This window comes from Prionailurus viverrinus, unplaced genomic scaffold (assembly GCF_022837055.1).
Source record: "Prionailurus viverrinus isolate Anna unplaced genomic scaffold, UM_Priviv_1.0 scaffold_63, whole genome shotgun sequence".
In the NCBI taxonomy this organism is placed as follows: Eukaryota; Metazoa; Chordata; class Mammalia; order Carnivora; family Felidae; genus Prionailurus; species Prionailurus viverrinus.
The window spans coordinates 845,609-860,381 of record NW_025927625.1 but is presented as its reverse complement, the minus strand read 5'-3'; the positions used below and the strand labels follow the sequence as shown (position 1 = coordinate 860,381).

General features: G+C 53.5%; 1 protein-coding gene across 1 annotated transcript in view; it reads left to right on the top strand.

Annotated features, from left to right (window-relative positions):
- The window catches only part of PLEKHG4B (pleckstrin homology and RhoGEF domain containing G4B), an 80,938-nt gene that overhangs the window by 41,441 nt on the left and 24,724 nt on the right, over positions 1 to 14,773 (top strand). Inside the window, exons 3-6 of the mRNA XM_047848431.1 lie at positions 359 to 1,532; positions 6,094 to 6,285; positions 6,821 to 6,944; positions 11,953 to 12,046. Coding sequence (XP_047704387.1) covers positions 359 to 1,532; positions 6,094 to 6,285; positions 6,821 to 6,944; positions 11,953 to 12,046 — 1,584 coding nt within the window. The remainder of the gene's footprint in view (positions 1 to 358; positions 1,533 to 6,093; positions 6,286 to 6,820; positions 6,945 to 11,952; positions 12,047 to 14,773) is intronic.

Sequence of the window (14,773 nt, the reverse complement as noted above, 5' to 3'; positions counted from 1 at the left end):
CGATATTGTTGGTGTCCCTGTGGGTCCTGGCACCCCCTCACTGTGCCCCTGACCCTGTGATTCCAGAAGTAGCCCTGCTCTCGGGGGGCTGCTTGTGGGCACCTAGGAGAGCCAGAAATGCTGTGAAGCTTAGACCAGGGGCTGGTGTGGTGAGCTTGTGAGGGCCCAGACCCTTCCCCAGGTGGAGACGGCTCCTAGGAGAGACTTGGCCCAGAGCCCCCAGGCTGCCTGTGGTAGGACTGCCTGGGTGGCTCCTCCAGTGGCTTCCTCCCTCCTGTCCTATTGCCCGCCTCCCCCCAGCCTCCCACGAGGAGCTACCACGAAGGTCTAACCTCCTTCCCTCCCTCTCTCATCCCAGGCCAGGTACACAGGCCTCATCTTCTTCCATGAAGGCTGGCCACTGTGCATCCATGAGAAGGTCGTGGTGCAGCTGGCATCCCTCCGCGGAGTTAGGCTCAGGCCTGGGGACTTCTATCTACAGGTCACATCAGTGGGGAAGCAGTCAGCCAGACTGGTTTTAAAATGCCTCTCTCAGCTTGGACGGGGCTCAGAAGAAGTTACTGTCCCTGAGGCCATGTACAGCTGCGTCTTCACAGGAGAGTTCCTGGAACAGCTGAACGGGGAGCGGAACGGTGTCCCCTTGCAAAACTGCTTGCTGACCTCAGGCTCCGCCGTCTTCCGCACCCCATGGAGCAGTGTCACAGACCCCATCTTTGTCCCAACATTCAGGACCGCCCTGCCCCACCGCAGCTGCCCCAGGCCTGAGCAGCCACCACCTAGAAGTGCCTCCAAAGCTCTGGCCCCAGCACCAGTCATGGCCAGCACTTGTCCCCATGAGAGTACCCCTCCCAGTGACACCCCCACCCTGCCCCACTGTGGTGGGCAACCCGGCAGTGACCAGCCCATCCACCAGCCTTCCGCAGGAAGGGCTGGGTGGGAAAACCCTAGAAGCACGTTCTGGAGCTCTGACGGAGGCCTTGTAGGGGTTGGGCCCTCAGAGCCAGGCTTGTGGGAAGGACCAGGAGAGAGCCTGGACCCCACAGACAAAAGAGACGGTCCCCAGGCCCTCACTGTCCGTGAGGACATGGGCAGCCCAAGCTCCAGAAGGCAGTCACCCAGGGACCCAGCCTGCACGGAGGCCAGACGTTGGTTTAGGAAGTCCTATATGGAGGCCCTGCGGAACCCCATGCCCCTGGGCTCCAGTTCCGAAGAGTCCCTTGGGGATGAGGCCTGCAGCTCCGAGACCATAGGGGCTGGGGCAGCAGCCAGCCGAACCCAGAAGGAAACCCCCAGCCTCTGGGGAGACCACGGGGAGATCTCAAGTCAGGAAAGCCATCCAGGAGCCGCTAGGAGCACCCTTCCCAGGCGGTCTCGGTCCTGTGACAGGTCCTTCAGGAGCTCCCGAGGTGAGGCCCGGCGGGCCTCCCACCACTCACTCAGCACCAGGCCTGGAGGTCTTCTAGGAGGACAAGCCGAGGGGACCAGAAGTGCAGGCTCCAGCGGCCCCTCCTGCACCACAGGGGAGAGTCCAGGTAACGGCCCCAACCCTGACCCTTCCTGCTCCTCCCTAACCCACCTGCCACATCCCTCCCCCACCCCTTCCCCTCTTCCCTTCTCCCACTCCATGCTGTAACTTTTCTCTGGTCAGTGACACAGGAGAAGCCTGTGTCCACATCCATATCGACTGTTGAAAACAATGTTTGTGTGTGCCCCGTCCCTGTGGCTGCTACAAGGAACACAGACAGTGGGGCTGAGGACATTTATCCTGTCAGTTCTGGGGCCGGAAGTCTGACATCAAGATATTGGCGTGGCTGTGCTCCCTCCAGAGGCTCTAGGGGAGGGTCCTTCCAGCTATAGGGGGCTCCCCCACCCCTCCATCTTCTCCCGATGTCTCTGTGCCTCAAACCGCCTCCTTTCTCTTAAAAAGACACCTATCTTTGGATTCAGGGCCCACCCAGCACTTCAGTTATTCATATCTACAAAGACCTTTTCCAAGTAAGGTGACGTTCACAGGTTCTAGGAGTAGACCCATCCTTTTGGGGTCACTGCTCGCCCTGTCACATTGCATTAATACCCTTTTCCTGTGGGTAAGTTGGGTGCTACGCTCATAGTACAAGCTCCTAAGTTACGCACACCTCAAAGGCCCGCAAATGTGCTGAAGTACAACCCTAAGTACTGGGATCGTCTCCCATAATGCTCTGGAGGGAAGACATTATTTAAAGGAGTGTTTGCAGGGCATCAAGAACAACAAAAAAAATGATGACATATTTCTTAAGTCAGTTATTTCCCGTTTTTCGAACAAAGAAATGTTCTGTGAAGGACAAAAGCAACAACTTTGGAGGAAGTGAAGAAATCAGGGTTAGCCCCGGCATCCCACACAGTGAAGAAACTGTGGCTTCCTCACCTGGGCAACACCTGGCCTGCCCACTTGGCCCAAGGAGGGAGTTGCCCATGCCTCTGGGTGGGCCTGTCACTTCTGAATTGATGGTTTCTGCTCATGCCTGAAATTCTGACAGGATTCCCACAGCATAGAGCACACACAGACTTACTGCGAAAGATGTTATAATAAAACTACTGGCTTAGGGGTAGCCTTTTTAAAGAACATTCCACCTCCTTGCAGTTCAATTAAAATTTCAACAAAGCAAGAACTCCCTGGACATTGTTTCCAGGGCCTAACTTTTCTTGTTGGTATAGGGTAGAAAACGCACAGTCACACACATGCTGGATGACTCAGTGAAAACTCATGTTTGTAGCTCATCTCAGCGAGGATAGCCTCTGTCCTCACGAGTCACTCTAAAGTGTAATTAAGTAAATGTTCCTCCGCACAGAAATTCTGGCTGTGCAAATGCTACTGTGGACATTCAGGCACAGCGTCTCGGACAGAGGGGCACATGGGGCACAGACGCTTGACCACAGTCAGGATAGCTGGAGGTCATGGAGGTGGCGGGTTTAGTTCACACAAATCAGTGTTGCCGAGTGGAAGCATGTTTAGCCTGCTGGCCCCCTGGGTGTCCAGTAGCACATCTGCAAACGTGAGTCTCGTCATCAGAGGCATGATGCTCCCAAGCGGTCATTGCTCCTGGGCCCCAGGGGGCTTTGCCTCCTCAGCTCCAGAGATTATACACTAGTTTGCGCTGAGGGCTGGTGGGGAGAGAAGTCTTGTCTCCCTCGCCTGAAGTTGGGCGTTCACTTCCTGGGAGAGCACTCTTCCCCTCTTCCTCCTCCTGTCTCCTCTTGCTGATGGTGCAGGGAAGCAAGAAGAAAGACCCTGTGGTAAGAGGATGCTGCTTACACCCAGGAAGCACTGGGCTGTGACACCAGAGGTCCAGGCAGAGGAGCCTCAACAATTGGTCACCCAGCAAGCAGCCAGTGGCTCGTTGATCCAGCCGTTCCCCTCCATCCTTGCTGCCTGGACACACATTTGTCCCTGGAATGCACAGTTGGTGGTGTGGTCCTAGGCCTCATGTCTTCATCAACACAGGAAAATGCCTCAGCTAGAACCGCCTGCTAGCATGTAAATTGAACAAGTGACAGAACACTCATTCTTCCACGGTGCAAGCAGTTTCTTCCTCAGTTCCAGCTGCTTCTCTTCTATCTGGTTCTCCTCTGTTCCAGCTACTCCTCCTGTCCTAGCTGCTCCTCCTCTGTTCCAGCTACTCCTCCTGTCCTAGCTGTTCCTCCTCTGTTCCAGCTGCTCCTCCTGTTCTATCTGGTTCTCCTCTTCAACCAGTGGTAACTGAGCAGCTATTTCTTGTGAGGTGAGGTGGGGAGAGCTATTTCTTGATTAGCCACATAAGGGTACTGCTTTTATTCCTGGCCATTTTAATATTGTAGCCCCAGGACCTCAGACCCCTCCTCTCACTCTCCCACAGTCTGCAAGCTGAATTCAAGAAAAGCCCACATGAATGACCTACTCAACTAGGAAGCTGTCTAGTAAGAAAAGTGCCACATGAAGGTGTTATCTGCTTCCCCGTCCATGTGAGAGAGCTTGGGCTCGGTGCAGAATTAAAACATTAAAACACTTGGGCACCCAAAGATTTTACAAGTAGCGATGTATTCTAGAAAATATTTGGACATACATGAAAAAATTCAGTCTCACAGATACTGTAATCAATCAACTGGTAAAGGGACAGGCAAAATGTGGTCCACCACACAATGGGATGAGACCCATGGAAGGGGTGACACAGGCGACATCAGCAAAAGTAGTTGTGCTGAGTGAAAGAAGATAGACACAAGACACCCTGCAGTGTCTCATTCCATTTGTACAAATGGTCAGGACTGTAGACAGGTGGCTGTGAGGAGTGGGAGTAGGGATTCACCATACATGGGCACGAGGGGTCTTTCTGGAGGGATGGAAATGTTCTAAAACCGACCTGTGGTGATGGTTGCACCACTTGGTAAAATTGCTAAAAATCTTTTTTTCTTTTTTAATTTTTTTTTCAACGTTTATTTATTTTTGGGACAGAGAGAGACAGAGCATGAACGGGGGAGGGGCAGAGAGAGAGGGAGACACAGAATCGGAAACAGGCTCCAGTCTCCGAGCCATCAGCCCAGAGCCTGACGCGGGGCTCGAACTCACGGACCGCGAGATCGTGACCTGGCTGAAGTCGGACGCTTAACCGACTGCGCCACCCAGGCGCCCCTAAAAATCTTAATTATATACTTGAAAGGAGTGAGTTTTATTATATGTAAAATATAGCTCAATAAAGTTATTTTATTTTTTTTAATTTTTTTAAGGTTTATTCATTTTTCAGAGACAGAGCGTGAGTGGGGGAGGGGCAGAGAGAGAGGGAGACACAGAATCCAAGGCAAGTTCCAGGCTCTGAGCTGTCAGCACAGAGCCTGACGCAGGGCCTGAACTCACAGACTGCTAGATCATGACCTGAGCTGAATTCGGACGCTTAACTGACTGAACCACCCATTCGCCCCTCAATAAAGTTGTTTTAAATATATATATATATATATATATATATATATATATATATATATATGTCTTAAATATATATATTTGTGTGTGTGTGTTAAATATATAGAGGGAGAGGGAGAGAATGCTGTCGACTTTTCTGGTCCAACTATAATGAGAAAACTCTTCACAGAGTTGTGAGACACTAGCACTGAAAGAAGTCACGGAAGAAGCTGAGGGACAGGAAAGCAAAGCCTGGATTGGTTCAGGGTGCCCCACAGGGTCTTAGGTGCCAACCAGCTCTGGCCAAGACCATCCTTCCCCCACTGGGGCAACACAGACCCTGGAGGATTGCAAGGCTGGGGTGTTGAATCTGTTTGTCTGTGTTATGGCTCATCTCCTGTGAAGTGCGGTGTGGAAACAGGGCTGAGGAGCAAGCCCAAAAGCCATGGCCACTGCCATCTCCTCCAGACTGATGTACGAACATGAGCTCTTCCCTCTAGGGTGATACAGGAGAGCCAGGTCCCCCCTCTCTGGGGTGATGCAGGAGGGGGAGGCACCCCCAATATGATGATGCCTGCCCTCAGGGTGCTGTCACCCTCTGTGGGTATATTTTGATGATACTCTTTGGGAAATCTGTATGAGAAAATAAAGTAGGATGACATTATTCAATATAACAATTTTCTCCCTGGAGTGCCTGTGTGGCTCAGTTGGTTAAGCATCCAGGCCTCAATTTCAGCTCAGGTCATGTTCTTATGGTTTGTGAGTTCAGGCTCCACATTGGACTCTGCACTGACAGTGCAGAACCTGCTTTGGATTCTCTCTCTCTCTCTCTCTCTCTCTCTCTCTCTCTCTCCCCACCTCCTCTGCTACCTCTCTCTCTCTCTCTCTCTCTCTCTCAAAATAGATAAATAAACCTAAAAAAAATTCCCCTGAAGTGTGTTTAGGTACTGAGCACTCTTGATGCAACTAGAATAATCAGTTTTTACATATTTGTTCATGCCCTACTTTTCTAGAATGCACCTGTCCTGTAAGGTATGGCATGTTGACGTTTCCCACCAAAAATGGAACAAGTTCCCATTAGACCCACTACTTTCACACGTGACTCTCTCCTTGTGTTTGTGGCAAGTTGAGCAGCTGCCTTCAAACCAGAGAAACAATTCGTCTTTGGGTGTCTTTCTGTTGTCCAGCCAGTGTTAACACCAACAGCAACGCTTTCCGGGCTCGTGCTCCTGGCTGGATTTCAGATGTGCTTGTTGAGCCGTTGTGCCCAGAGGGAGAAGGACAGCCGCCCAGCACAGGAGACCTGCCCAAGCAGGTACCCAGGAATGTGCTGGAGGTCAGCCAGGAGCTCCTGCAGTCCGGGGTCGTCGTCCTCCCAGGTAAGCATGGCCACCTGACTCTGTTTGGGCAGCTATAACAAAACACCACAGACTGGATGGATACCTTGTAGACAACAGACCTCTATTTCTCTATTCTGGAAGCTGATAGTCCAAGATTCCAGCACAGTTAGATTCTAGTGAGGGCCCCTCTTCCTGGTTCATACTCAACACCTTTTTCACTGTGTCCTCACATCGTGGAAGGGGCAAGGGAGCTCTCTGGGGTCTTTTTTTAAGGCATAAATTCCATTCATGGGACTCCACTCTCAAAATGTAAGCAACTCCAAAAGGCCACACAGGGGTTAGGTTTCACCATAAGGATTTGGGGGAACACAAACATGCAGCCCTTAGCAATGCCCACCTCCCTTTTAGGTGAGCACAACTGCCACCTGCGCAGGTGACCTCCTCTCCTGGCAGATCTCACATCTAAGCCAATACGTCAACAGTGTGCAGGCTCTAGCGTGGTATTTCCCAAGCTTGAGGCCATGCATGTCCCCACTGGAGCTTCCCCCTTTCACGATGCCCTCTGTCTCTGCAGGGACCCGGGATCACCAAGGGAGAGCAGTGGTACAGGTCTGCACAACGAGCCCGCTCTGGTCCAGCAGACACAGCTCCAGCGCCGAGCTGACCCGCCTGTTGCGGTACCTCCACGGCATCCCCAGGTGGGACTGAGGCAGGTTCCCCCCCCTTTCAGACCTTTGGGGTAATGCAGTGCAAGCTTCATGCAGGGGTCTCTGTCTGCAATCTCGAGGGTCCCTCGTGGCATGGGCAGCAAGCTCCCACCTGCCCTTCGGGCTCCTGCCAACTGGCCCCACCTCCCGTCCCCCCACCCCTCTTTTCCAGGTCCTCGGCTGTCCCTCGTGTCCTCCTGCTCACCCTGACCTCTCCCCACTGAATCAAGGCTCTGACACACACTCGAGCCCTGAATTCTGTGTTGCTCTGCAGTGTTCAGTACTTGCTCTAAGCATTATGTTTTACACTCCATGTTTTTTGGGATAAAGACCTGAACTGATATAAACAGAATATTTAGAATAAGTAGGTGAAGAAATCATACCAATGAGTAGTACCTGGTTCCCAGAAGCAGGAAGGACCGACGCATTCTAACTGAGTCTTATGTTCAGCTTGGCAATGCCACATGCCAGGAAGCAAGTACAAGCTCCTCGAGACAGACATGACCTCCCTGGCACAAAATTCTGGGAAACCACACCTCCTGGATCCTGCGTGACAACAACGTGTGGAACAGGTCTGCATAGGTGAAGTTCTCTGGAGCATGGCTTCAGATCTCTTACGGACCAAGGACAGAGACGGGAGAGCGGGAGTCAAGGGTGGCTGAAGCGTGTTCTTTTGTAGTACTTGACCCCATCAGATGCAGGCATGGTTTGGATGGCCCTTAAGGCGCCCAGACCAGGAGTCCCCTAGGTGCTGGGTGGAGGCAGCCTGTGGAGGAGGCGGCATTGCCCAGCCCTCGAGCTTGGTTCTAAGGTCAGATAGCCCGGCTCCAAATCCCAGCTGTGCCCTTACTGGCTAGGGTGGATGGTGCAACTCCATAAGCCTGTTTCCTCCGCATAACCGGGGATGGTACTAGTTGTCTCAAAGGTGCACAGAGGGATTAGAAATCATCTGTGTAAAGTACGTAGAGTCCAGAGCATCATTTTCGTGACCCATCCCACGATGCAGTCTCATTAAGTGCCAGTGACAGAATGCATATCACATGATGTGAGCTCATGTGGGAAACATGTTGCATGAAGCCTCATCACATGTGATCTTTGCTCTTTGTGCTGCCTCAACTTTATATTGAAATTTCTTCTGAAATAGCATAGGTAGAATCAGTGCGGGAACAATTAGGCAGGAAAAGAAAGTGTGCTCCCTGACCCCCCCTTTCCCAGAGCAAGGTTCCCCGTTATCTGAGAGCACTGGTTTTACCGCCCTCGGATGAGCCTGGGACTTCAAACTTAACTTTCAGCACAGATTTCAAAATACAAAAAAATACCCTGAAAAAAAAAATACAGATTCACCCTCACATTAGCTTATACTTAGTGAACCTCAGGTAAACACCAAAACTCTAAGTTACTGGCATTTTGTATTTGCCAAAAGCTTTCTTTTAAGGGAGGGTCAAGAATTGACTTGGGGCCACACTGGAAAGCAATCCTGATTGACAAGGACGAAAGCCTCCTGTACTTTTTGGGGTGTGTACCATTCTGTATGCTCAGCCTGGTTTACCTGTAAGGCCGAGTGCTGTTCTCTCCCTTCTGTAATGAAACACCAACAATAGGGGCTAGGGTACCAGTAGGGATTGGCAGGACCAAGACTTGACCTTGGTTCTGCAGCCCTGTGACTTTTCCACAGAAAATTCAGATGACCCCACTCCCCTCCCAGAGCAGATATGTTCACCAGCTCGTGAAGCTCTGGGGGAAAGGCTATGTCGAGGAAAACCTAAATTATCTAAAGCACTTAGGGTAATTCAGGCTGGAGCCTCATGGCTTGGCTGATTATTTCTCCACAAGCATTGTAACTTGGTTAGCACCTGATTGCCTATTGCACCTTGAGGAGCTGAAATCCACCTTGTGGGATATGACACGAGCCTTCGGCGGTCAGAATGAAGTACCCGAGGTGTCAGCACTCATTACTAGGAAGAGTGCCCAGCAGTGTGTGGTCAACTGCTACTGCAGCTGAGTTATAGGGTGAGCGTGCCTTGTGGATACACTTCCATCAAACTCTTAGATACACAGAATCTTAAAATTAGAGTGGATCGCGGCGCCTGGGTGGCGCAGTCGGTTAAGCGTCCGACTTCAGCCAGGTCACGATCTCGCGGTCCGGGAGTTCGAGCCCCGCGTCAGGCCCTGGGCTGATGGCTCAGAGCCTGGAGCCTGTTTCCGATTCTGTGTCTCCCTCTCTCTCTGCCCCTCCCCCGTTCATGCTCTGTCTCTCTCTGTCCCAAAAATAAATAAACGTTGAAAAAAAAATTAAAAAAAAAATTAGAGTGGGTCTTGGCTATCATCCAGCTAACGTCCTGTGCAATGGAGGAATCCATCCATCCGTCCATCCATCTACCAGGAATACAAAAGAGAACAGGATATGGGTCTTACCCTCTAGGAGACACTCATGTGAACGAACCCAAACTGTCGTGTCTCCCGACATAAGACAAGCCCACAGTGCTGGGAGGGAGCTGCAGCCTCAGCCGGGGGTGGGGACTTCCCGACATGTCTGTGTTCTTGAGCATGGGGAGTGTCTGCAGACAAGAAGGGAAGGACATTCTGAGCAGAAGGAAGAACATACACAAAGCCCCAGAGCAGCTGGTCACTTTCTGAGCAGGAGGCAGGAGTGGGGACTGAAGACTCCATGTGGGCAGCCTGTGCCCCTGGCATGAAGGCCACACTTACCCAGCGTGCTGCAGATGGAGAGGCCAGGGTGGCGCAGGAACGCAGTCCGCGGAAGTGCAGACCCAGGGTGTCTAGGGCAGGTCCTCACATTGCCAGGGGCCCCAGGGGAGCCAGGCTGCCTGTGCACGAGCGAGCGTGAGGCAGGGGGCGGAGCAGTGAAGCCAGCCAGCTCCGTCTACCACAGGAGGCAGGCAGAGAGAGAAGCAAGTTTTGTGTGGGGGTTCACGCTGGGTGGTCTGGGGGCATTCCCCCCCTTCTAATCCCGAACTGGTGTTTACACGGGAACGAGTCAGTGGGTCCCTCCCAGCCAGTGGAGGACCCAGCAGTCCTCGAACCCAGGACGCAGCCCCCAGGGAAGGGCTGGCTTGTCCCCTCAGCGGCCTCCCCTTCAGCAAAGCTGCCAAGTGGATGAGATGGGTGGAGGAGAGCGTGTGGTCTGGAGCCTGCAGGGGTAAGTTCCCACGCTGAGCAAGCCTGTGTGGTGGCGGCGAGACCTGCCTCTGAGGCCAGAAGCAGACTTTGAGACGCAGACGCAGGCACCACGGGAGACTTCAGGGATGAAGAGAGAGCGGGGTGGGGGTGTCAGAAGAGGGAGGCCACTGGGGACCAGGAGGGACACCGGAAGTGGAAGTGGGCGTCCTGCCCGGCTCCTGACAGCACTGCCGGGACCGCTCCCAGAGACGTAGACTCCAGTGCTCCAGCCACCAGGAGGCAACGTGGTTTCTGCAGCAGAGGAGGCCTGGGCGCTAAGCTGGCAGGCTGAGGGGGGCGCTGAGATGGGGGTGTTCTCCCAGCTTGTCTTTCCTGAATCCGGCTTTGATGCCGGAACACCACTCTCTACTCTGGCCTCAGTACACTCGCTTCCCCGAGAAGCACCCCCTTCAGAAGTATTCTTTAGCAGCCACGCCGAAATTGAACACACCCTGTGGGGCACACTCGCCCTTTTGGCCAGGACATGGCTTTGCTGTGATGTGCAGTTCGACCAGCTTTGTGTGAGCGGGCCGGAGTGAGCATGCTGTCTCAGACCAGCACCCACACGTACGGCTGAGGTAGAATATTAGTGATCCTGGAAGGTGGGGCTGGAGAAGCTTGCCAAGGAACAGAAACTTTGGGAATAGATACATCGCCTCGCCCTAGCCTATTGTTTTGTCCTATTTAGATCTAAAGTTTAGGGGCGCCTGGGTGGCTCAGTCAGTTAAGCATCCAACTCTTGATTTCCGCTCAGGTCATGATCTCATGGCTTGTGAGATCAAGCCCCGTGTCGGGCTCTGTGCTGACAGCATGGAGCCTGCTTGGGATTCTCTCTCTCCCTCTCTCTCTGCCCACCCCCCCTCAAAATAAATAAATAAACTTTAAAAAAATAACTAAAGCTTACCATCATCACAGTGGGGAAAGAGCATTTTTTTAAACTTAAAAAAAATTTTATGTTTATTTTTGAGAGAGACAGAGCACAAGTGGGGGAGGGGCAGAGAGAGAGAGAGAGACAAGAATCCAAAGCAGGCCCCAGGCTCTGAGCTGTCAGCACAGAGCCCGACATGGGGCTCGAACCCACAAACCAGGAGATCATGACCTGAGTTGCAGTCAACACTTAACCAACTGAGCCACCCAGGTGTCCCCTTTTTTGTTTTTGTTTTGTTTTAGACAAAAAGTGTACGAGCAGGGTGAGAAGGGAGGCAGAGGGGATCTTAAGCTCCATGCTCAGCATTGAGCCCGATGTGGGGCCCAATCGCACAACCTTGGGATAATGACCTAACCAAAGTCAATAGTCAGGCACTCAACCAACTGAGCCTCCCAGGCACCCCAGAGCTTTTAAGTGGGGTTGTGAAAAGCACCTGGCAGTATTTTCAGCTTTAGAGGATGTTCTGCTGTCCCACTTTAGCTCTGAAAATGTGATGAGCCAAATGACTGGTCTTGAGAACAGCCTGGTCCTTGTTTACGCCATCAGAGTGAATTCCATGTCGTATTAAAGCCTGAACAAACAATCAAAGCTCTGGGGGAGGGTGGTGGGGAGAGAAAGCAACCCCAGGAGATGCAAACGTGCGGCCAGCTCCTCTCCAGCTCCTTGCCTGGAGAGGCTATCGGACAGGACTGACCCACCACAATGGGCTCCACTGCCCTTTCTCCACCCAGCAAGCATCTTGATTCCTCAGAAAGTATAGACATGTGTCAAGAATCTCGAACTTGTAGAGCCAGGGGCATCTAGGCAAGGATGTATCTTCCTGAGAGATGAAGAAGCTCATTTTGGAAGAGATTTCACCTGCAATGGTTAACACAGTCTTTCTCTCTCCAGGAAGGAGGTGCGGGAGCTGGGGCTGGTCATTCTGGTGGACGCTCGCAAGGGTCCGGCCACGCCTGCTCTCTCCCGGGCCCTGGCAGGACTTCAGGTGAGTCAGGGCAACTCCTGTCCTTGGGGGGCTTAGCATCTCAAGGCTGTGTGGGCCACAAGGGGTGCCTTCATGACCCAGGAGCAGCTGAGTATGAATCTCAGGATGAGGTGAGCGTCCTGAGTGTAGACACCGAAAGCAGCCAAGAGCCCACTCCTATATCCATCAACAGTGTGCTCCCTCGAGGTCGGGCAGTTACCAGGTGGGAGTTTCCTGCCCACCTCCTAGGGTTACCACTGCAGACCTTAAAAGAGGACCAGCCAGGACCGGCCCATGCAGGCATGACCCCTTCCCTCCACAGCAGCTCCTATCCGGCGTCATGTGCAAAGCACTGTGCTGGGGTCTGGGGTCCCACCTTCTCCCTCAGTTAAGAGCTGTTCTCTCTGTTGGGTCTCTGCTAACGCTGCCAGACTCGGGTCACCGCTCTATCCAGATTCCTGAGTCTGGGGACGTCAAATGGAAGTTCTTCCCGGGAAAGACTCCATGGTAGAGGATGGGGCACATCTGGAAGTGCACGGGGTCAGCTAGAGAGCAGTGTGTGGGGAAAGGAGAGAAGAGCCCCGGGCAGGCAGGCCGACTATGCGTGGAGCAGGGGCTGGGGGAGGCCAGGCCTAGGTGGGAGCGCGACAGCGGGGAAGGTTAGCAGCAGAGGACGTGCCTGGTCAGGGTGCTGGCGGTGGTGCAACCCCTGTCGCATGCACGAGTGAAGTAGCAAATTCCCGAGGAAGAAACAGCCGACCCAGAGGTGCAGGTCAGGGCAAGAGCTGGCTCTCAGAACAGAGCTCACTGCATTTCAGAGGGAGAAGCGGGCTCTCAGCAGAAGGGTGCACAGTGCCTACCTTCAGAGCCCAAGTCAGCAGCTCTAATGCGGAGTGACAGGTTTGACGTGCTAAAATTCAGTTTCCACGAAGCACTCTGGAAGCACATAATCCCTGTTGCTCATTTCCCCTGCTTTCAACCGACTGTTCGGCTCAAAAATCAGAATCCAGGGTATAATCCAATTTGATGCTCATATTCTGCTCAAGGCTTTGAAATCCCTTTGAGGTTCTGTTTTGTTTTTTTTTTAACCACGTGCAATTTTGTATACCAACAAAGACTGAGAAGTTGCTGGAAGTCTTCTGGGAAGTTAGGGGAATGTCCGCTTTTCGAACATTTTGAGGGAAGGTCTGCCGAAAGGACGAACAGCCGTGTTGGTGACTACAGGGTTTCCCAGGCGTCCTGTGATTTTGCAGAAAGAAGGTGTTAATCTGGAGGCCTGGGCGTGGCAACCAGAGTGGACAGTAGGGTGTGCTTTGTGTGTGTCTGAGACGCACCCTCCTCAGGAGCGAATGCCTCACACCAGTTAATCACCTCAGCACCCTATACGTTGCAACTTGTGAAAGCAGGGGAGAAAAACAACTTTCCTTTGGTTTTGCCTTCCAAACCGAGCTAAAATGTCACTGTGGCTGACCTGAGTTTGAAGCTGCAACCGGAAGTTGTGACCGGATTCCTAGAAAGCGTCTGTCTGCTTCCTGTGCCGGTGGGAACAGCTCACCGTCCTGATGAGGGGGTGTGGGGGCTGCCCAGTCGGCCAGCGGAGTCCAGCCGGAGCGCGAGGGAGCGTCTCTCGGCCTCCGCCTGCCGGCCGCCCGCGCTGTCTCCTCAGAGTGTCCTCCACCCTCAGCCCCAGGGGTGGCCGCGGGGAAGGGGTCCTGCTTCTCATATGCCGGGTCCCCGGGCTCCTCCTCCTCGGACCTTTTCCAGCCCCGCTCATCCGGGTCACTTTTGTCCTTACTGCCTGGAGGCGGCTTTTGATGAGGAGGGCTTGAAACTTGTTTTCGGGGGAAGCCTGGAATCCAGCAGCAACTTGCCGCCAGGCCCAGGACAGCACCCTCCCAGGCCAGCTGGTGGTGATGGAGCCTCTGGCTCTTCGCCGGCTGGGGGGGTGGAGGGGGGAGGGGGGCACGTGCGGGGCGAGTCTGAACCCTGTGGCCAGAGCCCTATGAGGCCGGCGGGGGCTGTGCTGGGGCACCTTTCACAGCAAGGGACTCAGGGAACTCTGATAGTGCCTTGTCATTCCCGGACCGGTATCGAGAGACGAGGTACAGATTCCAGGGCAGGATCGTGGGCACACACCCGGGCAGGTGCACAGGGAGGCCCTGTGCCCAGGGTGGGGCTGGTACGGAGGGATCAGTATCACCACCTCCACTCCCGCAGGATGTCCCTGTGCTGCGCCCAGCATGGCACTGACTTTGTGAGAGGTTACTCGAGTCCTAGGAAGAACGCTGCACACGCAGCCGCCTCGCCGTGCTGTGTCATATGCATGATGCGTGTGGGACCTGGAGCACAGCGGGGCTGCGTGACCGGGAAGATGCTGACGCAAGTCTGCAGCGTCTGCGGGCGTTTCCTGAAGTCGGGACTATGGCGGTTCCGCTGCTTTGGCACCCGATAAAAACCTGCAACTTAAGTGTCCGGTCTCAAACAGAGATGGCTGAGCCCTCCCTGCCGATGCACAGGCTTAGCGTCCGCTTGTTCTGCTGTGCGCGAGACCCAGGCAGGGCCCACGTGTAGGTCTAGAGCCCTTCAGCTGTCGGCCAGAACCGCTTACCTTTTATCTTTGTAAACACACCCCTTCCCGACGTTTCTGTTTGTTCAGACTTCCCTTAAGTCCTGTGCCACTTGGGTCCCACAGCGGGACAATGAGCCCCAAGTAAGATGGCCCCCTCCACCCACAGTTCTCCCAAAGCA